General features: G+C 40.0%; 1 protein-coding gene across 4 annotated transcripts in view; it reads left to right on the forward strand.

The window, feature by feature from the left end:
- The window catches only part of NCOA1 (nuclear receptor coactivator 1), a 105,208-nt gene extending 79,749 nt beyond the window's left edge, over positions 1 to 25,459 (forward strand). The window contains exons 16-21 of one of the 4 annotated variants that reach the window (XM_086700114.1): positions 1,336 to 1,738; positions 9,247 to 9,421; positions 14,794 to 14,977; positions 18,829 to 18,918; positions 22,890 to 22,946; positions 23,032 to 23,214. In XM_086700114.1, coding sequence (XP_086556240.1) covers positions 1,336 to 1,738; positions 9,247 to 9,421; positions 14,794 to 14,977; positions 18,829 to 18,918; positions 22,890 to 22,934 — 897 coding nt within the window. In that variant the 3' untranslated portion in view covers positions 22,935 to 22,946; positions 23,032 to 23,214. Of the gene's footprint in view, positions 1 to 1,335; positions 1,739 to 9,246; positions 9,422 to 14,793; positions 14,978 to 18,828; positions 18,919 to 22,889; positions 22,947 to 23,031 lie in introns of all 4 variants that reach the window. The other 3 variants (XM_086700115.1, XM_086700112.1, XM_086700113.1) reach the window with 3 other exon arrangements.
- The last annotated feature ends 312 nt before the right edge of the window (positions 25,460 to 25,771 follow it).

The raw sequence follows: 25,771 nt of genomic DNA on the forward strand, positions 1-25,771 counted from the left end.
CCACTGGAACTTTAAACATAAAAAGAGTTGGGTAGCCTTCTGAGTCTTGTCTAGTACTCACTCCCTGCTTAACTTCCACACATACTTTAATATTTTTGCTTCAACCACTTTTTTTATGTTTCCTTAACCAAGGTGACACACAAATTTGGGAGATGAGGAATTTTAGAGAGGATTCAAACAACTTTTCTTTTCTCCATGAAATGCACCTAGATGGATTTGGGCAAATACAGGAAGCTAACTGTTAACCAAAAGGATAAATATTGACAGAAACTACTGTTAAGCAGCAGACATTGGTGTCTTCATGGATCCATACTTGGGTTTCTCTCTTTTAAGAAACATCAGTGATTAGGTCATACGAGGTTAATTAGGTTATAAGGAAAGAAGACCCCACTTTTGGAATTCACATAAAGATGATTTGTGTCAGAAAGTCATATGTCACAGTTTCTTCTAGATTGGACTATATCTGGTTGGCAAGTTTAATTTTAAAGGAGCTATATGCTCTAACCTGATCCTCAGTCTGAATTGAAATTTTCTGAGGAAGGCTTTATTGACATGCCATATTTCTTTACGGGTTAGACCAAAAAGTGATTTTAGCCTATTTTTATTGCTTCTTTTATCATTCCTACTATTACAGCTATTAAAATATGTACTCCAATGCCTCGAGCAGTCTTTACTGCAACAATGATATAAAATAGCTGGTTCCATTTATTTCTGTTTATTATTTTATTTCTAATGAATTATTTTCTTTTTAAGTAACAATTTATTTGGCACTGGATCCTGGATTTCTGATTCTTCCTTTTTAAACAGTATTTGTAGGTTTTTCTAGTTGTAAAGGTAATGCATGTTCATTATAAATAATTTGGAAAATATAGGAAATATGAAGAAAATTAAAATCAACTATAATCACATTTTATTCATGAAAGTGGAATAACTGATCTTAGTGCAAAGAGGCAGGGGCACACCTGGGTGGCTCAATCAGTTGAGTGTTTTGACTCTTGATTTCAGCTCAGGTCATGATCGCGTGTGGTTCGTGGGATCGAGCCCCATGTCAGGCTCTGCCCTGGTGGCACGGGGCTTGCTTGGGATTTTTCTCTCTCTCCCTCAAAATAAATAAGTAAACATTAAAAAGGGAGGGGACTAAGAAACACAGTAAATTTGGGGGAAATGAAAAAGAAAAAAAGTCTCGTAACCTAAAGTCAGATAAGATCGAAGTCATAGTGATAATTGCTACATATTTTGTTGTCCCAAGCTACTAGGCTTTATCCTGTAAGCTTTCCAAAATAGGTGGCGACGATAACAATATTAATAAGTGAGGATTTGTTTTCTCCTTTGCAGCCACCCCTGAACGCCCAAATGTTGGCACAGCGCCAGCGGGAGTTGTACAGCCAACAGCACCGACAGAGGCAGCTAATACAGCAGCAAAGAGCCATGCTCATGAGGCAACAAAGCTTTGGGAACAACCTCCCTCCCTCATCTGGACTGCCAGTTCAAATGGGGAACCCCCGTCTTCCTCAGGGTGCTCCGCAGCAATTTCCCTACCCACCAAACTATGGTACAAATCCAGGAACCCCACCTGCTTCTACCAGCCCGTTTTCACAACTGGCAGCAAATCCCGAGTCAACCTTGGCCAACCGCAACAGCATGGTGAACAGAGGCATGACAGGAAACATGGGAGGACAGTTTGGCACTGGAATCAATCCTCAGATGCAGCAGAATGTCTTCCAGTATCCAGGATCAGGTATGAGGATTACACCTCTATGCTGCTTTATTACGTATACGTACAGGCTCACTGACGGTGAGGCAGTGAGCTGAAGAAGAAAGACGCTGACCTGGGAGTCAGGAGATCCAGGCTTCAGACTCCTCTCTTGCCACTAATGGCTCATTGAGGCTCGTTGAAAGCTAAGATGATTAATGACACGATCCAGAAGGACCTGTCTGATTTTAACATTTTTAACATTTTGTCTGCAAAGCATATTCTTTTATTTTCTTATTTTCTGTCACGGGTCCTTGTGAGAATCTCATGAGAGTCCACTTCAGACAATGAGTTGAAGTACGTTAACTCAAAATTTGCCTACAGTGTTTTCCTTATGTTGGAGATTTGGGTCTTTTGATAGTTTACATAGGGATAACACATCTTTACAAAGTGTCTCAGACTTCTCATTGGAGCACTCTTAGCTGTTTAAGTTACAAGCTATTCCTCTGGAATATCAGGAACTTTCTGGCTTTCAGAAGGTTTTTTCCTTGTTAAGCTTTTGTTTGCATTGTCTCCCTTCTATTCTCTTTGTCCTAGGGGATGATGTCCCTTTAAATTTTACTTCTGTCGCTTTCAGATTCTTTTTTTTTTTTTAATTTCTTTTTAATTGTTTTACATTTATTTATTTTTGAGAGACAGAGACAGAGCATGAGCAGGGGAGGGGCAGAGAGAGAGGGAGACACAGAATCGGAAGCAGGCTCCAGGCTCTGAGCTGTCAGCACAGAGCCCGACGCGGGGCTTGAACCCACGGACCGCGAGATCATGACCTGAGCTGAAGTCGGACGCTTAACCGACTGAGCCACCCAGGTGCCCCTGTCGCTTTCAGATTCTAATGGGTAGTGGCAATAAAACACATTTGTTTAATCCATGATATTTAATCAAACTTTGATGCAAATTTAATGGCAAATTCCTGGGGAAAAATTGAAACAAATCCCTTCATTTTATAAGTGAAAGAAAAAGTAAATTATAAGGCAGGCTAAAAATGAATTTCCATGAGAAGGCTGCTATTTGACTTGAATAAAATGTTGAGGTTCTATAGAGATTTCTTACATGGCAATATGCTTATCAACTTTGACAGCCAAATCAATGTAGACTTTCATTCTGGTGGCAACAAGTACTAAAATCCTGTGACTATCAAATTAAGTTATCTAGGGAGACTTGTGTCAGACAGCACCAGAATTCTCTAAAACCTTTTACTCAAAATTATGTCACATCAGTTCCTTTGTCCTCAGCACAATGAAGTCATCTTTGGCTGGCTTATATCACTGACAATATCTGTATGGGCAAGAAAAGGATTATAAATCCATATCCTAATTATAATATCGTCTGAACCTTTTGAAGGCCACTTTCATGTGTCTTACGATTTCTGCATGCAAAGAACTTGACAAGCCTTTTTCACTTTATTCTAGCCTGCTGAAGTACTTCCTCCAACGTTAGAAGACTCCATTAGATATCTCTTTCCCCACTGCTCTTCAAAAGGCAACTTAGCCCAGACAGCAAATAGAGTTGCATTCATAATATTGATTACAGAGCCTCAAATCAAAAGATTATCTCGTTCACTGGTGAAAAAAAAATAGCTGTGAGTAAGCCCAACATTAGTAAATTCCCCAAAGACTCTTTTCTCTTAAAAAAATAAAAATGAAAACAGTACTTCTATCTATTTTCAGTCATGCTCTTTAACACCTCTTCTCTGGAAAGCCAAGAAAGAACTTCCTATCCTGCTCTGGTTCCTCCACAAAGCCACCTGGAAAAGCAGGGCTTCAGAACCCCATTGCCAGTGAAATTGACAAGATTTCTTTCAGAGTTGTGGGCCTAGTCTGATCTGTTGTGGTACACAGTGATTGAGATAATGAGCTGGTGGAGTTTACTTCTCTAAGCCACACAGCTGGATGTGTTGCTACCCTTTATACGGCTCTATCTGGTACATGGATTTTTCTTCTAGTCCAAATTTTGATGGGCAGGAAAATGCTTTTCACAAAGTAAGAATTCATCTTTGGTAAAGTCAGCATTCATACTACAAACAAAACCCAGACGCTGGATGCACTCGGGAGAGTGGTTGTTTTCATCCAGGTGCAAATTGAAATGAATGACAGAGCTTTCAGTTCTTCCCTGAACTGCTTCAAAATAATAGGGTGGAATTGGCAGTTTTTCTGGAGAGCAAGAGAACATTTAAAGAGGCAATGTTTTTAGTTTTTCCACTGCTCTAAGTTACAAACTCATTCCAACATTATCAGCAATCTGGTAGAAATCTTCAAGACCCGGTTTTGTGGGAATACAAATTCAAGTTCTGGAAAAGTTTTCAGCCTTTTCAAATGAGGCCTTCTTTCAAAAAGTAAAACAAAATCAAGGCCACCACGTGTTTTTATAAATAAAGTTTGTAACATAAAGTTTGATTGTAACCATCCTCATTAATTTACATAGTGTCATCTGTGGTTGGCTTCATACAGAGTTGAGTAATTATACCAGAAACCTTGTAGCCTGCAAAACCAGAAATATTTCCCATCTGGCCCTTGGCAGAAAAAGTTTGTTGTGTTCATTGATGATAGTAAAACCAAAAGTTGAATTCATTAACTTTTGTCTTTTGCTTTGGCATCTTTTCAATATAGGCCCAAAGTAAATGAAGGAATGTGTGGGTAATATTAATGGCAGAGTATGCTTTCTTTTATTTCTGAAAGCCACAAACTTTTCTAGACTATCGTGCCTCAATGATGAGTGCACAAGAACAGAATTAGACATTTAAAATTTATTTGATTCTAAGGTGATATTTAAAGTAAATATGATGGAAATTTTTACAAAATTTTGTACCCACTTCATGAATTCCTTGAAGCCAGTCCACAGCTCCCTCGTCTGTGAACTACAGTAAACATGCTACTCCACCCATTCCTCCTAAGTGATCTCATCTACTCCTGTGGCTTCAGTGACCTCTTCATGCTAATGACTCTCTTCTGTATCCCTAACCAGATCTCTTGGCTCTTGTGCACAGCTGCCTGATGACAGACATACTTGAATTTTCTTTTGACCAGCACCCAAATTCCGCTTGTCCAAAGTTGGACTCATCAGTTCCTCTTCCCCTTGTCTCCATGTCTCAGTGTTCCAGTTGTAACAGACTTCTCAAGTTCCAAGGAAGCGTACATACCTCACTCTCTTTACTTACTAGGCCTTGTACATCCTGTATCCTCTGTCTCAAACCAATATCCTTCATTACCTGCCTCATTCCTGTTCCTCTCGTCTTCCAGAGATGCCTCCTCTGGGAAGCCTTCCCTGACTGCTCCCAATCATAAGCACCCATCACCCTGTCTTACAGCCACTTGTTCACCTACCTGCCTTACTTTTAAACAGCAAGGTCCTTGATTGAACAAAGCATTAACCCTTTTAGTTTCTTTGTTGCTTAGCACAGTGATCTGGTGGGGAGAGCAGCTGCTCAATGAATCTTTGAAGAAGTAAATGAATGGAAAGATGAATCCCCTTTCTAGTTGCTGCTGCCAAATGGCTGTGATACTGTTTATGGTCCAACAGGAATACTTAGCCTGGTCTAGGCAAAGACAGAACTATAGAAATTTTAAACTGGAAGGAACTAGATTGTCTAGTCCAAGGGATCCCAAGGTCCAATGTGATAGCAGGGCCAGAATCAGAATTCTGACTACCCCTCCAGTTATCATTCACAAGCTGGTTCTTCGGACTAAAATGAGGTCATCTGATAAGGAAAACAGAATGTGAGATGAGTCCAGAAAGAAATGTCAGAAACTATGCTGATATACTTGCAATCTCTTACATCTTGTTCAACTTTGATTCTATAGAATAATGTCCAGTGGGGCGCCTGGGTGGCGCAGTCGGTTAAGCGTCCGACTTCAGCCAGGTCACGATCTCGCGGTCCGTGAGTTCGAGCCCCGCGTCGGGCTCTGGGCTGATGGCTCAGAGCCTGGAGCCTGTTTCCGATTCTGTGTCTCCCTCTCTCTCTGCCCCTCCCCCGTTCATGCTCTGTCTCTCTCTGTTGCAAAAATAAATAAACGTTGGAAAAAAAAATTAAAAAAATAATAATAATAATGTCCAGAATACAATAAGTATCTTTTCCTCCCCCACATATATATTTTTCTGAAAAAAATTATTTCACCATTAGTGAGGTTAAGAATGCATTAGGAACCAAGAAGCATTTTTTCAAAGATCGCAACCAAAATGGTTAAAATTTAGAATGTGTGCAGATAGTCAACATATAAATGAAGATAAAGATGTTGGGGGGAAAAAACCACCTTCTAGAGTCATAGATGAAAACAATAATTTCTCCATATATTCTGACTCAAATTATTTATCAGAGATTAAATTACACATGGAGGAAGCAGCAGAGAGAAAATCTGTAGCTTTATTTATAAAATCTTTACCAAGAAAAAGTAAACATATAATGAAAGAAAAAACAATAGGAAGTCTACAGTTGGCTCAGCTTTCACAGAAAATTTTAAATATTTTTAAAATCGTAGCCTATTAAAAAAAACAAAATTGGATAAGTTAACTACATTTCTAGCCAGGTTAACCAAACAAAAAGAGAAAAATCATTACAACAATGGCAAAACACAGAATATGCAATTATATTTATAAAGAGACATTAAAAACACAGAAACATGCTTATGATATAATCATAAGGGAAAGAAGCAGGTCACAAAATTGTGCAACATTTTATAAAGGAAGATTTGAAGGAATTATACTAAATTATAGGTAATCAAATTATGACATTATTTTTTTTTCTGTACCTTTATAACTTTCAGTACCTCAAAAGTATTTAACTATAAAATGTATTTTGTCGGGAAAAAAATACAAAGTGCCAGCATAACAGAAATCCTAGAAAAGAAATCCATTTTTACTCTTTTAAACTATTATGGACTTACACTTTTGCCTAAGGTGGAATAACAGGAACCAGATTTATTCTCCCATCTGAAACAAACAAAAAATCAAAGTACATTAAACCATAGTTTTTGAAATTGTCCAGACCATGCTACATGGAGAGGGAATCCAACAGGAGCCAGTGGTTTCTCTGAGTCGAGCCCGTGGAACTGGGAGTCCAGGAAAGCCAGGCAACTAGAGGTCTCAGGAAAACTAGAGGTCTCATAGGACCAGGAAGGAGTCACACAGAGAGCCACAGAGATGTGCACAGGGTCCCACTCAGGGGTGTGTGTGTGTGTGTGTGTGTGTGTGTGTGTGTGTGTGTGTGTGTGTGTACAAACCAACGCTAGGGAAAAACACCTGGAAAGATTATAGAGAACAATCTACAAAGTTCGCACAGGGCCAGCTTCTCTTCCCACCAGCCAGAATTGAAAACCTCATAATTCGTGGGATGTCAAGTAGAATACTCAGAAGGGTTTTGCATCAGTAATAGGGCAAAATATGCCCTAAACTCTGCTCTTGTCCCTTAAGGCACAAGACCCAAAAGAATTAATCTGTCTCCATATAATCTAACTACAACCCAGACAAAGTTTGAAAATAGTTAAAGGACTTTTAAAAATCTAGCACCTAACAAGGTAAAATCCACAAGGTCTGGGATCTGAACTTTTTAATTACCAAGCACGCAAAGATTCCAGATAATAAAACCAATGATAAGGAGAAAAATCAGTCATCAAAACCAACTCAGAAATCACACAAATGATAGAATTAGTAGACAGGACATTGAGTCATACAATTGTCTCAATGTATAATTTATAATAATTATACATTCTATATGGTCAAGAAACTGGAGGAAAGCTTGAACATACTAAGTAAAGGTAAGGATGATATAACTAAAACCAAAATCAAACTTTTGGAGACAAGAAGGGCAATGTCTGAGATGAAAAGTATAGTAGATGGGATAAAAAGGAGATTAGGCATTACAAAAGAAAAGATTCATGAACTTGAAGATATAACAATGGAAACTGTATAAAATGAAATCGGAAAAAGACTGAAAAGATGCTAAATTCACTCCAAATTGATCTCATAATTCAATGCAGTCAAAATGTCAGCATGCTTTTTGAAGAAACTGACAAGCTTCTCCTAAAATTTATATGGGAATGTAAAGGACCCAGAGTAGCCAAGACAATTTTGTTTTTTGTTTTTTTTTTAAATTTTTTTTTTTTCAACGTTTATTTATTTTTGGGACAGAGAGAGACAGAGCATGAACGGGGGAGGGGCAGAGAGAGAGGGAGACACAGAATCGGAAACAGGCTCCAAGCTCTGAGCCATCAGCCCAGAGCCCAACGCGGGGCTCGAACTCACGGACCGCGAGATCGTGACCTGGCTGAAGTCGGACGCTTAACCGACTGCGCCACCCAGGCGCCCCTAGCCAAGACAATTTTGAAAAAGAAAAGCCAAGTTGGATGACTGTCAGTTTCAAAAATTACCATAGAGTTACATCAATGAGGGGACAATATAGTATTAGTACAAGTGTGGACACACAGATCACTGCAACAGAATAAAAATCCATAAATAAACTGTTAATGTTATGGCCAGCTGATTTTCAACACAATTATATCAATAGCTGCTAATAAGAATTACCCTGCATAGAGGGGTACCTTGGTGGCTCAGTTGGTCAAGCATCTGACTCTTGATTTTGGCTCAGGTTATGATCTCACAGCTCGGGAGTTCGATCCCCACGTCGGGCTTGTGCTGACATTGCAGAGCCTGCTTCGGATTCTGTCTCTCCCTCTCCCTCTCTCTCTCTCTCAAATAAATAAACTTAAAAAAAAAAAAAGAAGAATTACCCTGCATAGAAAGGAATGAACTACCAATAAATGCTACAGAATGGTCAACCTCAAAAACACTAAGAAGCCAGACACAAAAGACCTTATAGGATTACGTTTATGTGAGAATTCCCCAAAAGGCACATCTGTCAAGACAGAAAGCAGATCAGTGGTTGCCTGAGGCTGGAGATAGGAGAAAGGAATGACTGTAGACAGGCATCGGAGGCCTTCAGGGTGAGAGATGCATGGCTCCATACGGTTTACTAAAAATCATTGAGTTGTGCAGTTCGATGAGTGAATTTGAGGCTATGTAGATTATATCTCAATAAAGCTTAAAAGGAAAGGACAGGGAAGGGAAGAAGAGCCCACAAAGGTGACTGAGGCATGGACAGAAAAACTTTGTCATTTTTCATTTCACACATGCATTTGTCTTAACCTTTTTCCCTTTCTAACTTATTTTTATGACACAGGTAATCTGACATATATGTCTTTCACACTTAAAAATTGGTGTAAGCAAAGAACAGAAAAAAAAACATTATACATAATCTTGGTACCCAAATCAATATCTCAGTTAATAGAAAGCATTCTTCCAAACTTATTTTATGTTTACTTGTCTGTTTATACTGAAGTTTCCGGCCTTATTTTGAAGAAACTGAAATGTTTTCCCTACTCTGTTGAATAGGCTATTTTTAACTTCTAGTATGACAGATCCTTGGTGGGGGGGGGGGGGGGTTCTCTTTTATGGGATTAATAAATTTATAGTATTCACTTAAATTAATTTGTGTTAATTTGCAGGAATGGTTCCCCAAGGTGAGGCCAGCTTTGCTCCATCTCTAAGCCCTGGGAGCTCCATGGTGCCGATGCCAATCCCTCCTCCTCAGAGCTCTCTGCTCCAGCAGACTCCACCCACTTCTGGGTACCAGTCACCAGACATGAAGGCCTGGCAGCAAGGAGCAATGGGAAACAACAAGTAAGGGGCAGTTTTTATATATGAACATCCCTGATCCTCTGCAGCACAGAACGCTCCTGCCTTCACAATCCAAATAGATTATTGGCTACTGCCATTTGCAAGTTCATGGAACTGAATTTTGTGTTTTAGCAAAGAAAAATAATGACTTTTAAATCCTTTAAGTTTCAAGTCGTTTTTAATACAAATCTGTATGTTTACAGTATGGAAAAGTGACCTAATGGCCCCCAACCTTTCCATCCCACCCCCAGCACACCTGAAGAATGTGATCAACTCCCATGTGTAACAGAGCTTCCCTGGGACAGATATAGAAATGGATACTTTAAAAAAAAAAAAAAAAAAAAAAAGTCATTCTTTATAAAAACACTTAAAAATCCTAAAAGTCTTAGGGGTGCCTGGGTGGCTCAGTCGGTTAAACATCTGATTCTTGATCTCAGCTCAGGTCTTGATCTCAGGGTCGTGAGTTCAAGCCCTGCGCTGGGCTCCATGCTGGGCATGGAGCCTACTTTAGGAAATCCTGAAAATCTAAAGCAAGAATGGCAAAACATCAGAATTCACTAGAGCTGAATAGTGAGCATACAGGTTTCACCCTTCTCAGCACGTTTGAAAGATCTCATAGCAACAGCAAAGGTTTTGAGGCTTCTAAGGCCATTCTGCCTCATCCAGCTTTTTGAATCTCTAGATTTTCAGTGGCCTCACCTTGCCCATTCTGCTTAGAATTATCTCACGGATGTCATTTTCCCCCCAAATCCTGGCTGCTGAACTTTTCACACTTCACTTGAGTTTTATAAGGGTTTTAATTAGGTTGTGTCTTGGTTCTAATGACAGGGAAGCCGTTTGATCTGACAACATAATAAGTAAGGCAGTTAAAGTTGAAAACTTAAGACCATATTCTCCTAAAGTTCACTGAAAGGTGAGAGGAAATCTTCTCTTTTGAGAACTGCGTAGCTCTTAGTGAGGACTGTGTGTGAATTAGGTAGAAATGGAACCATCTATATAACCTGCAGGAAGAAGTTAGTCTCCTAATGTGTTCTAATCCCAGCTTCCTAAATTCACTTTAGAGTCCATGGTCCATGATTATAAACCCAACTAAACTCTTGCTCCATACCTACACCTAAGCACTTAAATGTGTCTTGGTAAAAACAAGGTCCGGCTGACAGGTCCACACCCTTTTACAGTTAAATTCCCTGAAAGACTGTACTCTAATACTACCTCTCCTTCCATTCCTTGTTGGCCAGTCAGGCTTTCATCCCTGCTGCTTTTCCAGAGTATTCTTGTCAAGGTCGGCAAGACCTCTACAATGCCAAATGCAGGGATCGTTGGTAGCATTTGATATAGTTGAGCATTTATTCTTTCTTGAAGCCCCTTCTTCATTTGGGTTCTGGAACAGCTTTCTCTCTTGAGAAAGGTGACTCTCATCCTATCTCTTGGTGTCCTCCACTGGATCTTCCTCATCTCCCTGACCTCCACTTGAAATCCTCAGAGCTCATTCTGTCTACTTGCTCCCTTGGTTATGCCATCCACTGTTAACGGCTATAAATGCCCATGTTGATGCTCCTGACTCCCCCCGCTTTAAATCTCCAGCCCCGACTTCTCCCCTGAACACCATGGTGTACATCCAGCTGCTCAGTCAACATCCCAGTCAGAAATCTGATAGGCATCTAAAACGTACCACGGTCTTCTTCCCCAAAGCTCCTCTCCTACCTTTCCCCATCTCCGTAAACTACAACCTCATTCTTCCAGTTATTCAGGAGAAACCCTCTTCTCTTTCCCTCACATCCCACATCAAACATCCCATCAGCAAATCACATCAGCTTCTTAGCAGCTCTCACTTCTTACCCGTCCCACTCTTTAGTGTGAGCCACCATCTTTTTCCGGGACCGTGCAGTAGCCTTCTGTCTCCTGCTTCCACCCTCACTCCCCTGCCGTGTAATCTCCGCATGGTAGCCAGAGTGATGCTTTCAGAACATGAGCAGTATGTCAGTCCATTACTCAGAACTCACCAACTTACTCCAAGTACAATATAGGGCCTGTGAAGCCCGCGTGATCTTGTTCCTGGGTACCTTCTGACCTCAGCTGCTATTGCCATCACTCAGTCTGCCACACTGGTGTCTGTGTATTCTTCTGGTGCTCACGTGTGCCAAGTACATTGCAAACTCAGGGCCTTTGCATTTTTAAGTCCCTCTGCTGGAATGTTCTTCTCACAGTAGCCACATGGTTTGCGCTGTCACACTTCAAGTCTCTCCTTAAATGTCACCTTATTAGACATAGATATTAAATGTCACCAGATGAAACTTCCCTGACCTTCATTTCCAAAACAACAGCATTTTCTACCCCCTGATCCCCTCCTTGCCTTCTGTATGTCTCTTCCTAGTACTTAACACCACACATATTGTGTGTTAGTCTGTCTGTTTATGGTCTGTCTCCTCCAACTAGAATATAACCATCCTAAAAGCCAGGACTCTGTTTTTGTTACTCGGGTATGTCCATCCTTTAGAACAGGTGAGCACTTAATGTACATCTGTTGAGTGAGTGGATACAGAGATTCCCTCCCCTGCCTCGGTCACTTCTTGAATTCAGATTCAAAGTGGACTTGAATTTTTCTTGTACTTTCACGGTTTTTGTGAACTTCGACTTTGCCAAATCACTTGAAGAAGAAAACAGATCAACTCTTCAAGCATTCGCACTTGCTTATTTGCTTCACGTGTGAAAGCGTATCAGTTGACACAGTCCGTGTGTATTTTGCGACCACTCCCTGTTTGTATTGCACAGTGCAAGACACCGCAAGGAGCAGGGGGGAGCTGCCCTTGCTGTCGAGTTACCGAGAGTCCACTTGGTGACAGGAGTGAGAGGAGTAAAACGTGAAAACAAAGACTCTTTTAGTAGAATGATGTAATAGGGTTCCGAGACAGTGTAATGTGATTCTTTTTCATTATCTCTCCGGTGGCAAGAAAAAGAAAGGGTTAAAGCAAGGCTCTTTGTCCTGGAACGGTGCAGGTTTCTGTGTAACACTAAGCGCTCTGAAGATTCCTAGCACTTATTAGCATTTTAAAGGCTAGGAAGGCCTGTTGTTTAACCCTTCCTTTTTAGACTTATTTGACCTGGAGCGCCTCCCTGCTTGTTAATACCTGTATCTATGGAAGCCACTTCAGGCCGGAAGTCTTCATCCTTACCTTCCCCCCTGCACCATGATTTAGGGGCTACCAAACACCTGGGGCTAGCCTAAGGAAACTGCAGTAATTGCCCCCAGGGTGGCCAGGAAAGCAGAGGGAGGGAGGCCTAAGGTGCCAGTGAAGCCTACGGTCCCTCTGAGGCCTAGAACAGGGAGTTATGCTGCAGAAGGGCGTGGGCTTCTTCTCATAATGGAAGAAACTGAAATGGAACTATTGGCAAGAGCAGTCTGAAAGAACTTAAGTGAATATAAGTCCCAAGTATAAAATGTGAAAAGAAATTAAATCCTAAACTTTTTTTCACTAAGAATGACATCATTGCAGCCCTTGAAGCTTCTGCAGGCATTAGCTTACATAGCCCTGAGCTTGAGCCTCCACAGTGGTGATTTATGTATCCGTTGACAAATGAGCGTTGTCTGCGGCAGAAATGTTCTCATTAGAAAATGGGCAGCAAGCTAATAGGTTTTTCCTCACCTTTAGTTGTGGGGACGCTGTACAAGCATACACACTGTACAGACATTAATGGCTCAAAGATGTATTATTGACCATTTCCTGGGCATGTAATTTTCTTTGAGCATTTGTGTTTTATAATTACTTGGGGAAAATCTGCTACTTTTCTTCAGACATGATGGATAGGCTGTTTCTTGGCCTGTTAATTTTAGTATGATTACCTTAATCTACCAGAAACTATAAATGTCAGTACATCCTGCTTACCTCGCAGGAGCTAGCAAGGAGTAGATAAGCAATTGATGGGGTAAATGATTTTTAGAAATCAAATTCTCCAGAATTAACATTAAAATAGGTGGAATTTTACCAGCAGCTTATTGTTTAACAATTGATGATAATCATCAAACATTTGATGTTTTGTAGAACTTACAAAAGACACAACTCACATTATTTTCCTTTAGATGTGTGTATCTGTATCATTTAGAATTTTGGGGTTCAAATATAAAGTTTCCAGATGTATTTACTTGGGAGTTTATTCCATACTATTCTACCAGCTAGGAGAAGAAGCTGGTTTAACATTTAAGATCTCTGGTGTAACAAAAGTCCAGAACGAGGCCATGAAGAAGCAAGTCCATAAAACAAGCCCTCTGAAAAACATAATTGCCTTTGCATTTTGCTTCTAGAAAAGACATAAAGCTGTCTTTAGGCCTGAGAAGACCTGTGAAGTCTTTAAACATTTACATTTGCCAAATAAATATATCTGGTTATATTCCTCTTAGTTTATAGCATATTGAAAGCAGCCAGAAGCTGAAACTTTGAGAAATGACGGCAAGCTATAGAACACTGAATAAAGTCCCTTGAGTCTTAATGTGCATAAATAGTTAGAAGTGCAACTTTCTGTATCCATCCTCAGAAACTGTGATTCACTAGGGCTGGAGTAAGGCCTGGGAGTCTCAATTTTTAATAAGTCCTGGCCTTGGTGCTATAGTGGTAAGCATAGCTGCCTCCCAGTTTTCAACAAGTCCCAGGGAATTCTCTTGCAGATGCTCTCTGGACTACAGTTAGAAAAACATTGGTGTAGATCCCAGAAAAATCCATAAATAAGAAGCAGTCTAAACCTCATCAGTTGACAACACCGAGTAATAACCTATGTCCATAAGTCACTTATTCATCAGATATTTACCGAGTGCTTGCCATGTGCCATGAACGAGCAGAGAGACAAGGAATAAGTGAAACAAAATGCTAAGTCTAAGAAAATATACAAGCAATGACAATACAAGAATGCCATCTTTGAATTTGTTAATTTTTTCAATGAGCATCTATTGAGGATTGATATATACCCCAGGCATTTTGCTTAAATAGAACATTCTCTATTTGGGAATATAAAATGGCGTAACAAATTTTAGAATGGTTTTGATGGTTAAATGAGTAAACTTCAGTTATCTTGAAGATTTACTTATGTTCACAACTTACTTTCTTATTCAGCTAATTGGAGCTTAACAACTCGGATACAAGGCCAGATAATTGTCACTTAAAATGAGCTTTATGTAGTTATTAAATCCTCTGTGCAGAGTTCAAAATTCATCCGAATTATACTCAGTCTTTATATATTGTAGTAAGATAAAGTCTTACACGTCATTTAAAAACGTATAATATTTTCTATCGCATTTTATCTAATAATTAAGAAACAGAGTCCAGTCACATCATCCCCACGTTCACAATCCGTGGATGTAACTGGGATTGTTTTTGAGTTAACAGCGTGTTCAGTCAAGCTGTCCAGAGCCAGCCCACGCCTGCGCAGCCCGGAGTGTACAACAATATGAGCATCACCGTGTCCATGGCAGGTGGAAACACAAATGTTCAGAGCATGAACCCGATGATGGGCCAGATGCAGATGAGCTCTTTGCAGATGCCAGGGATGAACACTGTGTGCCCTGAGCAGGTAAGTGGCACAGCTGGCATGCACACCACACACCACGAGTCGTTATTCCAGGGAAAATCAGGTATGTTCGCAGTTGCTTGTCAGAAATTACCACACCACGCAGTGATGTGTGTTAATTGTTTCTCAGTAACACTAGGGGGGAGAAGATGCACTTCTTTATTTTTTTCCCACTGTCTTTTGAGTTAGCCTCTCTTAAGATACACAGTGGAAATTTTGACAGACCTCCTAAGATTTTAGTCTCAAGAGATTTTAGTGTTTTAGATTTATTATAAAATGATACATATAATATATTGGCTCGGAGCATACCCCTTTATCTTCTGAACACATTTTCTTCATTTTTCCCTTTCAGTTCAACAAACATTTATTCACTACTTACTATATACAAAGGTAGTTCTGTGGGAGATAATACTGACAAGTTGGGGAGACACGACATTAACAAAGGAACAGTTGAATAATAGGACAAAACCTCTGTGTAAGAGATGGGCCTCCCTAGCGCCATACATATTTATGTCAGATTAGGAAGATGTACAATTAACTACTGAGAGTTTAAAAGAAAAACGCCTAATTAGGAAAGGCTTCTTGGAAGATTTGCCTAAAGAAAGAGAATAGAAAAGAATATTCAAGACCGGTTGCCACAGCATAATCTAGGCAGGAATAGAGGTTGAAAGTGTAATGAATGTTAAGGGGACATTTATATTATGTTTAAAGCAGAATTTATGTGGTAAGCTTTTTAGGGATCTCGCAAGCCATCTGAATGTTTTAGAGTTTATCCTGGAGCCTCCTGAAGATTTTTAAGGATAGAATGACTAAATTCAAAATGATGTTTAAGGTCATTGGGGTAACTGCCTATAGTTGCTATTCTCATTTTCAGCAACCACAAAGGAGACTGGTGACTAGACTGTGACCATGTAGCTATAATTTATAGCAAATCTTACAAACATGTGAACACTGATTACCTTTTCTATAGAATATTTTTTATTAAAAAATTTTTTTAACTTTCCATTCCTCATCCCCCCACTTTATATAATAAGTCCCTTAAGAGTTTAGCAGGGAAAAAAATCAATAACTTAGTGATTTATTTCCTATAGCAAAATAGAAGACCTAAATAGTGTTGTTTCTTGTTCTTGTCCTTATTATTCAGTTATTAGAATTTTTCACTATCTCCAGAAGATTAAAACAAAATAATGAAAAATATAATGAATTAGGTAAAAGAATATTACACTTAAAGCGTATTTCTTATATAGCTGGGTCTTGCTTTCCTATTCAGTTCGACAATCTGCACCTTTTAATTGGAGTGGTTAGCCCATTGACATTTAATGTGATTATTGGTATGGCTGAATTTAAATATCTCATCTTGTTTTCTCTTTGTTCCATCTCCTGCCTTTTGGGGGTTTAATTGAACACTTTAATTCAGTTTATCTCCTTTATTGGCTTATTAACTATATGTACCTCCATTTTGTTATTTTAGCAGTTGCTTCAGAGTTCAGAGCATACATCTTTAACTTATCGCCATGTACCTTCAAGCGCTATTATATGACCTCTTATATAAGAACCTCACAGCTGTTCCCATTTCTCCCTTCCTCTGCTGTTGTTATCGTACATATTGTGCCTACGTATGTCATATGCCCCACATGCTTTTACTTTAAACAACTAGATATATATTTTTAATTTAAATAAGGCTCCTGTATTTACCCATGTAGTCATTTCCAGTATTCTTCCTTCCTGTGTGTAGATCCAAATTTCCAGCTTGGTATCGTTTTCCTTCTGCCTGAAGGTCTTCATTTAACATTAACATCTTTTATAGTCTGCTGCTGATGAATTCCTTCAGCTCTTGTATGTCTGAGAAAGCTTTTGTTTCACCTTCATCTTTGAAAGTTTTCCCTGAATTCTAGGTTGGCTTTAGTTTTAGCTTTCAGTACTTTGGAGACGTTGCTTCACTGCAGTGTCTCTGATGAGGTATCTGCTGGCATTTTATCTTTGTTCCTCTGTACACGATTGATTTTTCCCTCTCTGGCTGCTTTTAAGATTATTCTGCTTGTCGCTGGTTTTAAGCAATTTGATTACCATATGCCTTAGTGATTGTGTTCATGGTTCTTGTGCTGGGACTTCAGTGAGCTTCCTGATTTATGGATGTATAATTTTCATCAAATTTGGAAAAACATTGGCCATTGTTTCTTCAAATATTTTTTCTGTCACCACCCACCCCCCTTTCCTTCAGAGACTCCCCCACACATGCACACCCCCCCCACACACACACATACAAAGTAGGCCACTTGAAGTTGTCCCCCAGATCACAGATTCCCTGGGTTTGCAGATTTGAGGGGGTGGGATGCAAGGTCAATTTTTTTTTTTTTTTCTCTGTGTGTTTGATTTGGGATAGTTTCTATTGCTGTAACTTTAAATTCACTAATCTTTTCTTTTGCAATGTCTGATCTGTTAGTTTTATTCAGTGTATTTTTCTTCTCAGGTTTTCTGTTTTCCATCTCCAGAAGTTCAGTTTGGACCTCTTTTATATCTTCCATACCTCTAACATGTTTAGTCTTTCCTCTTATCTTCTTGAACATATGAAATATGGTTATTATAATAACTGTCTTAATATTCTTGCCTGTCAGTTCTATCATCTGCATCATTTTGGGGTTGGTTTCAAATTGATTGACTTTTCTTTTCATCATGGATCATATTTTCCTGCTAATTTGCATGCCTGGTAAGTTTTTATTGGGTGCCACACATGTGAATTTTACCTCGTTGATACTCCTACATTCTTGAGCTTTGTTCTGGGACTGGTTAAGTTACTTGAAACAGTTTGGTCCTTTCAAGTCTTCCTTTTTTGTTTAATGGGACCAGAGCAGCATTTAGTATAGGGCTCATTTTCCTTTACTACTGAAGCAAAGCCTTTCTAGTACACTACCTGATACTATGTGAATTACATTTTCCACTCTGGCTGGTGAGGTCGGGACCTATTGCCAGCTCTGTGTGACCTTTGGGAATTATCCCATCAGCATCTTCACAGGTGACTCTTCCCTCTGCTTTGGGTAGTTCCCTAAAAGCCATTAACAGATCAGTACTAAGTTGCAGGCTCAAGGGGTCCCTCTGCAGATCTTCCGAGCTTCCTCTCTGTGTAGCTCCCACTCCTCTGATATTCTGACCTCTGAATTCCAGCTGCCTTGACCATCTCAGACTTCCAGCTGTGTCTTCTCCACTCACGGAGCCTGCCGGGTTCTGCCTGGGTTCCCTGTCCCCGTGCTGGCTGCAGCCTGGAAATTCTCTGTAGATGTAGGCTGGGGCAATCATAGGACTCATCTCCATTGTTTCCCAGCTCTTAGGAGTCACTCTCCTTCATTGGGTTTGTCCAGTGTCTTGAGTGCCTTCGTTTCATATATTTTATCCAGTTCTTTCGCTGATTCAGGCAGGGGATAAATCGGATTAATCTGATTTTCTCTTAATGACAAAAAGAAGTCGTTTGCTAATTAACTTGTGTGTGTGTGTGTGTGTGTGTGTGTGTGTGTGTGTGAATATAACTTTTATTGAAGTATTGTATAAATAGAATATACAGAAAAATATACAAGTCAGTGAATTTTCACAAACTGAACACTTCTTTAAAGCTACCATTCAGATCAAGAAACAAAACATTATCAGTAGCACCCAGAGGTTCTTCTCATGCTACTTTCATGTCACTCTTCACCCCTGCAAAGGGAACCACTGTCCTGACTTATAACAATATAGTAAATTGCTAAGCTCTTTATTCCTGCTGCACTCCTATTTTCTCTCAGTGAGATTATTTGTCATTGAAGAATTTGGTCTTCAACTTAAACAACTTGCTTGTAATTTGGTCTTGTACTTATCTTTAATAGATAAATGATCCAGCACTGAGACACACAGGCCTCTACTGCAACCAGCTCTCATCCACTGACCTTCTCAAAACAGAAACAGATGGAACCCAGGTCAGTAAGAAAATTCTAAACCCAGAGCTGCCAAGTGTACTCTAGATACACAGGAAACTTTGTTCAGCATCATGGTTAAGAGCCTGACCTTGGGAGTCAGACCTGGATGTGAGTCCTGGCTCTCCTCTTCTTAGCTATGTCCTCCTGGGCATGTTAGAGGACTTCCCTGGGCTGCTATCTAACCAACAGAACTAACAAGTTACCTGCTTAGAGAACTGTTGAAAGGGTTAAATGAGAGAAGCTTTCCAAAGGTTTAATCCGGTGGTTAAACAGGATAAAGGGATCACAAATGGTGGCCACTAATTGTTATTTTGTAAATAAACACCATTCTAAAACTCGTGTGTAATCCAAGTACCCCAAAAGATCTCAGTAAATTCAGAGAAAACAGAATGCCTGCTGTGTACTCTGCCTCCTTTTAGAAGTTCATTTCAAAACAATTCAAATAGCAAGGATGGCCACCTTCCTATATTAACATAAATTTAGAGATTGTGGGTGTTTTAGTTCACTTTAGTAACTTTGGTTTGGTCGTTAGTGTCTTACTAAATGTGTATTTTAAAAATATTGTACAGGCATTATGGTAAAGTGAAGATACAACGAAACATGAGACATGTTTGCCCTTTAGGTGAACTTTGGGGGAGAAATGAGGAAAGGAAGTTTCTTTTGTGAAACACTTACAATTTGCCCAGCACTGTGCTAAGCACTGTCTGCTTTATCTCATGTAAGCCTCCCTATGACCCTATGAAGGAAGTAGCATTCCAGTTTTTCACGGATGAAGAAACAGAACCTGAGGAGATTTAACCACGCACACAGTTCACAAAGCTAGAAAGGGGCAGAGCTGAGGTTCAAACCCACGTATTTCTAACAACCAAAGTTCATGCTCTTTCTGCCATATCACTTGAATGATAAAACATGTAGACATATGCACATAAATTGTCACATAACCAAAGAAGGCAAACTCAAATTTATATTACAAGTGACAGGAACCATTAGGTCTAAAAGAGAAAATGCTGTGAGGGTCAGAAGAGCATTTACACAGGAGCTGAACTGGGCCTTGAGGACAGTTAACAAGGCAAAATGAAGTAGAAAGTGTCAGAGGCTGAAGGAAGGCGTGAGCTGGGAAATCTAGGGCATTGGGAGTAGAGGGAGCCGAGACAGGGAAACGGTAATACCTTAGCACGGTCCTGGGAAGCCAAATCCACTGAAGGTAAAGGGTTTGTAATAAGATTTTATAGGAAATAAAATTGGTAAAAATAGATTGGGGCAAATTTCTGGAGGCCTTGAATGCTAAATTCAGGGGTTTGGACTGAGTCCTACAGATGAAGTGTCCCCTAGAGGGGGCACAGTGATATAAGCACTAGCTCAGGCTTCATCTTGAGGGACAGAAGGAGTACTGGACAGCCTCCCCAGGAAGAGAAAAACCAGTCAGGAGCCGTGTCCATAGACGGGGCATCAAGAAAGAGGATCTGAGGCCTATGAGAGTGAAGAGGGGATTCCGTGATGGGGGAAGTGAAGTCTTCATTCACTGGAAGGTATTCAAGGTCTCACACCTACAGAGACACATACTGGGCAGCTCGGCAGACTAGTGAAAACTAAACAACCAAGTTTAAAAGTTCTTGAGCCCTGAGACAGCAATTGCATTGATATAAAACTCTGCTGGAGAATCTTAAGAGGTTGGGACCCTGCTCTCATGCTGTTCCTCTCACCTGACAAATCGTAGGGCTTGCACGCGTCTTGCTCTGCCTGTCTGTGAAGGTGTGGCAGCATCTGAAGTCCTCAGAGGTCTGGGCTCAGGCACCTGTTTTTAAGTAGCAGTTCAAAATGGCTAAAGTTTGGTTTAATCTTTTTGATTTTTTTTTAATTTCAAAATAGACTATCTTTTTTTTTTTTTAGTTTTTTTTTTTTTTTTAATTAAAAATTTTTTTTTCAACGTTTATTTATTTTTGGGACAGAGAGAGACAGAGCATGAACGGGGGAGGGGCAGAGAGAGAGGGGGAGACACAGAATCTGAAACAGGCTCCAGGCTCTGAGCCATCAGCCCAGAGCCCGACGCGGGGCTCGAACTCACGGACCGCGAGATCGTGACCTGGCTGAAGTCGGACGCTTAACCGACTGCGCCACCCAGGCGCCCCCAAAATAGACTATCTTAAAAACATTTTTTTTAAAGAAGCAAAATATTCTCTCTAGTTCGTTTGATCATGCCTTCATTAAGAATGTTTTTAAGTGTTTGGGGACAGAAACACCTTGTACTATGGCCCAGTATTTTATATGTTGAAAGACATAAACGTGAAACTTTACATGCTGTTTTTTGGGTTTTTTAAATCAGTGCCTCCAAGCACTACAACTTGTGCTCATGCTAAGTTTCAGTGGCAGAATCTTCTTTTTCTTATAGCCCATCATGTGATCTCTATTTGCTCCAGTGCTTTTGTATTTGTCAAACAGAAGCTTGGGAGCAAGTTAAATAGAAATATAGAAACAGATATACAGAAAAGGAGAAGGAAGAGGACCAAGAGAGGAGGGCTCAGGGAGGATTGAGGACTACCTGTATTTGGAGAGTGGAGATGGGGAGGAGGCAAGACAGGAGAGAACCGGAAAAGAACAGACTATAGAGAAACAGGGGGGAGACTAGTAGGGGGATTGTTGACACGGAGAGAGAGGAAGCCAGGGGTGGAGCTGTAGGAAAGAGAAGTTTGAGAACAGAGGTGAGGAGAGGGCACAGAGAAAGCCAGAGAATTAGACTCAGACAGAGAGTTGGTGTATGTTAGATGCACAGAAAAGAACCCAAAAGAAGACAGATAGGAGCCTGTGGGGTCAAGAATCAAAACTTGAGAAAACAGGCAGAGAAGAGGATAAAGAGGAAAGGGATGCTAAACTAAATAAAAGTTTAGTCCAGCAGGTTGAGAAGATAGCTCAGGGCTGTCTGCCTTCTCTGAGGGAGAGCAGCGTGGAGGTATAGATGGGTCAAGAGGAGAAGACGTGGGAGCTGGACTGATAACACCAGTTGGGGGTCGGGACATTTGACATATGGCCAATAAAGGGTGATGAAAACAACTTTTATTCTATTAGGATAGAAAAGTTTTTCCAAAAAGCTGAGTGTAATTGACATAAATTAGTGATGAATGACTGAAAAATGCATCACTAATCTAAAATACTTCATGTACCTATTAAACCTGAAGCACAAGTTTGCCAAACGCTTGAGACACTATTAGATGTACTTGGATGCCTTAGAAGCATCTCCGTTCTTGATCTGGAACATTCGCAAGTGTGATACTGGCTTTAATCAGTTCCACAAATGACTTTTTAATAAGGATGGTTGTAAAAACTAACTTCTGGCTTTGTTTTCCCAATAGAAAATGCTAGAACTATGCAACTTTAAACATTTTTAAGGAATACATGTATTATTACTGAAAGTAGCTAAAGGGAAAATTCACACTGTTCTCAGCTAGTAATTTACTGTTATTTTTAGCTCATGTGTTTAAATGAATTGTCTATCAGGAAAAATAAGTTAAATATAAAATTGTTCTACTAATATTTTGCTGTAATTCTAAAGGCAACATGTAAAAGAGCTATGTAAGAGTATATTTAGATACTACACAAATCTTCTGGACATTCACTTCAGTAATGCTGATGTCCTGTTACTGAGTTGTGGTGGTTTTTATTTTGCTAATACTGGGTTAAAGCCCTTAATTTTCTAACATCATAAAGTTTGTTTTTTTTTTTTATCCCACTAAAGTCATCCATAGAATGCTTTTATAACCAGTTATATATACACATATATTTTTAAACCCACCACTGGACACCCAGACTCTGAAACTGGGCTTTTCCCAATCTTGGCAATATTAGCAATGATGCTCATTTTCATTATTGATGGCAACCCTGTAGGAGGCTTGACCATTCCAATTTTGATTTTATTTTTAAAGTGTGAACTTTCCAGAACCCTGAGCAAAATGAGTGCAGCGATTTTCTTTTTGTAGGACAAGAAGACAGAAGAGTTCTTCTCTGTGGTGACTACAGACTAGAGGAATGCTCTAGTGAGTTTCCACTTCAAGTAGTACCCACTCATAAGCCGGGGGGGCAGGCCCTTCTGTCTAAACACATCTTTTATTTGTGTTTCAGCAGGTGCAACAGGTTCAGGTGTTTGCTGACGTCCAATGTACAGTGAATCTGGTAGGCGGGGACCCTTACCTGAACCAGCCTGGTCCACTGGGAACTCAAAAACCCACGGCAGGACCACAGACCCCCCAGGCCCAGCAGAAGAGCCTCCTTCAGCAGCTACTGACTGAATAACCACTTTTAAAGGAATGTGAAATTTAAATAATAGACATACAGAGATATACAAATATATTATATATTTTTCTGAGATTTTTGATATCTCAATCTGCAGCCATTCTTCAGGTCGTAGCATTTGGAGCAAAAAAAACCCACAAAAAAACAAAAAAAAACAACAAAGGAATTCACTTTTGTTGGAAGATTGAGAGGTGTTTTTGTTTCTTTCTTTGTAAAGGCCTTGGATATTGAAAAAAAAATAACAAGGCAGAACAGTTGGACAATCTATTTCTTGAGCCAAATTTAATTATTCTTATTTTTGTAATCAGTCATTGGCTTCTTATCTGGATGAAGGCTTTTGGAGGAGAACCAAAACGACGAGTTCCAAGGGGAAGATGAAGCCCCGCCCCTGCTGGCTCAGTCCTGACCCTGACGAGGAAGAAGGGCCCAAGGGCCCGGTGGGGCTTTGCCTGTGCCCGTCCACCAAAGGCTGTCACGTGTGTCTGAATCAACAGCCCTCCCCTTCCCGACCCCAGGCAGCTTGTGTGTACAATCAGCTTCTTCTAGCAACTCTATATCTGTTGGCTTCAAGAGAATATTTTGCCTCCCATATGTACCCCTTCTCCTTTTTTTAAAGATGGATTTAAACCAAGATGCCTCCAGGAATGAGGACGAAATGAGTATATTCACAGAGGAATCCAAAAAATACAGTTTGGGGGAAAATGCAATAATTTTTGATGAGATGGGTGAAGGACAAGAAACAAGTTCTGTCAATTATTGTAGATAACAATTTTCTGATTAAATCTGGAAAAAAAAGGCAGCCTGTTCTTTCTGCTTTTATTGTATTAACAGCTAAGGTAGCTAAAGTTATTTAAAATAAAGTTAAATTTATGATCCAAGTAGCTTATTTTTCCCTTTAAATCTCACTGTAAATATACTTGATTTCTTGTAGAAATTGATTTCCTCCTGTTTAATTTTATGGTTTTATTATCATACTCTTGATTTTTCTAAATTTGTGTGTGAATATATCATTGATTGAATTGCAGTTACATTTGGCTAGTAAGATTTCATTATTTTAATAACTGTGATGCCATGTATGGATTTACTTTGAGGTTCAAATCAAAATGCCACTGCCAGAAAGAGCTGTTCCAGATGAGCTAGAGCCTACTGCCCTAGAGTGTCCCTGGGATCATCTAACTTGAGACAGTGCAAGGAATTAACACCAGAAGTGCACAGGCTACTTGTACAGAGAAAAATCAGTACTCAAAAAAATCTTCATTTGTTTTAGATTGACTTTGGGGATTTGAATTTTCATCAGCGCAAATACAAATTTCTCTATCCTACTCTGAGGCTAACTGGTACCGTATTTTCCCTTTGTGTCTTGTCACTCTGCCACGTCTTGTCTCATCCTGGCCTGTGAGTCAAGGACCCAGTGAACTGCCTCTAGTTCTAGAAGTTCCACTGCAAGGCCAGGAAAGCTTGAGAAAGGTATTGTGGAAGAAGCAAAGGTAGATCCCCCCATCACTCGCCTTTACCTGCACCCCGGGCCTGTGAATGATGACAGCATCTGACATCGTGCGCCAGCTACCTCTGCTTCCACAGCAGGGAAGAGACCATAGAACGAACAGCGGAAGAGGAGCATGGACTCAGACACCAAGGAAGAAGCCATTTTCCCAGGTCCTCCTTTCTGCATCTCACCACCCCTAGTTACAAATAACTCCATTGACAGCATCTACTCAGAAACTATATGGAATAAAAAGATTGCTGGAAGGGCTTACATGGGTAGCAACTATGAAACAGAAATAGGACACTCAGTTACAAACATTATCTCTTTTAGTTTTTCAGAAAATGCATCCCTGATTTCATTCATTCCCAGCTTGAACGCCCAGCCATATTACTCTAGTCCTTACCAAACTGCTCTAGGAGGTCATTTCTGTTTTGTTTGTGATATTTAGATGCGCAGACTTCAGGAAGTTCACCTTTAACTTCAGCATTCCAGATGAAGTTTCCTGCCTCAGTGCTTTTGCATAATGAACTAGTTTTTAAAAGCGGTAAGGAAAATTGGAGATGCTAATAACATCCTCCCATCCCAACTGCACCTGAAAGTATGCATGTCACCTTCAAGGTTTTATAATTGCACTGTTTGTTTTATGTATGTACAGATTAAAATTATTGCTACATTTGAGGAAAATAAAATTGCTTGCTTCTATGTAATTCCTGTCATTCCACAGGAAATTCACTTTTCCAGCTACTGAATAGAACTTGTTTAACAACCTCCTGGGTTGCCTCTTCATTTACAGGGAAGAAATGAAACCTACATCCTGCAGGAATTGCCAAAGCCCCAGTGACTAATGAGTAATTAAAGGATCATAAAAGAAGGGATCCCTGAAGCCAACTATCCTCGAAGTCACCCTGATATGAACCAGTTGAAAACTGAAAAGGTCAAAGTAAAGTCATGAGAGTGGGCCATAAGGAAATTTTAGCTCTGGCCATTTGATGATTAAACACACTGGCCCTGCTGTTTCTGGACCCAGGAGATCTAGTCGGGGCAGCCCCCCATAGCTACAAGACACCATCTCTCTCTCTCTCT

The sequence above is a fragment of the Puma concolor genome, chromosome A3 (genome assembly GCF_028749965.1).
Source record: "Puma concolor isolate L17-30 chromosome A3, mPumCon1.1.hap2, whole genome shotgun sequence".
NCBI lineage: Eukaryota > Metazoa > Chordata > Mammalia > Carnivora > Felidae > Puma > Puma concolor.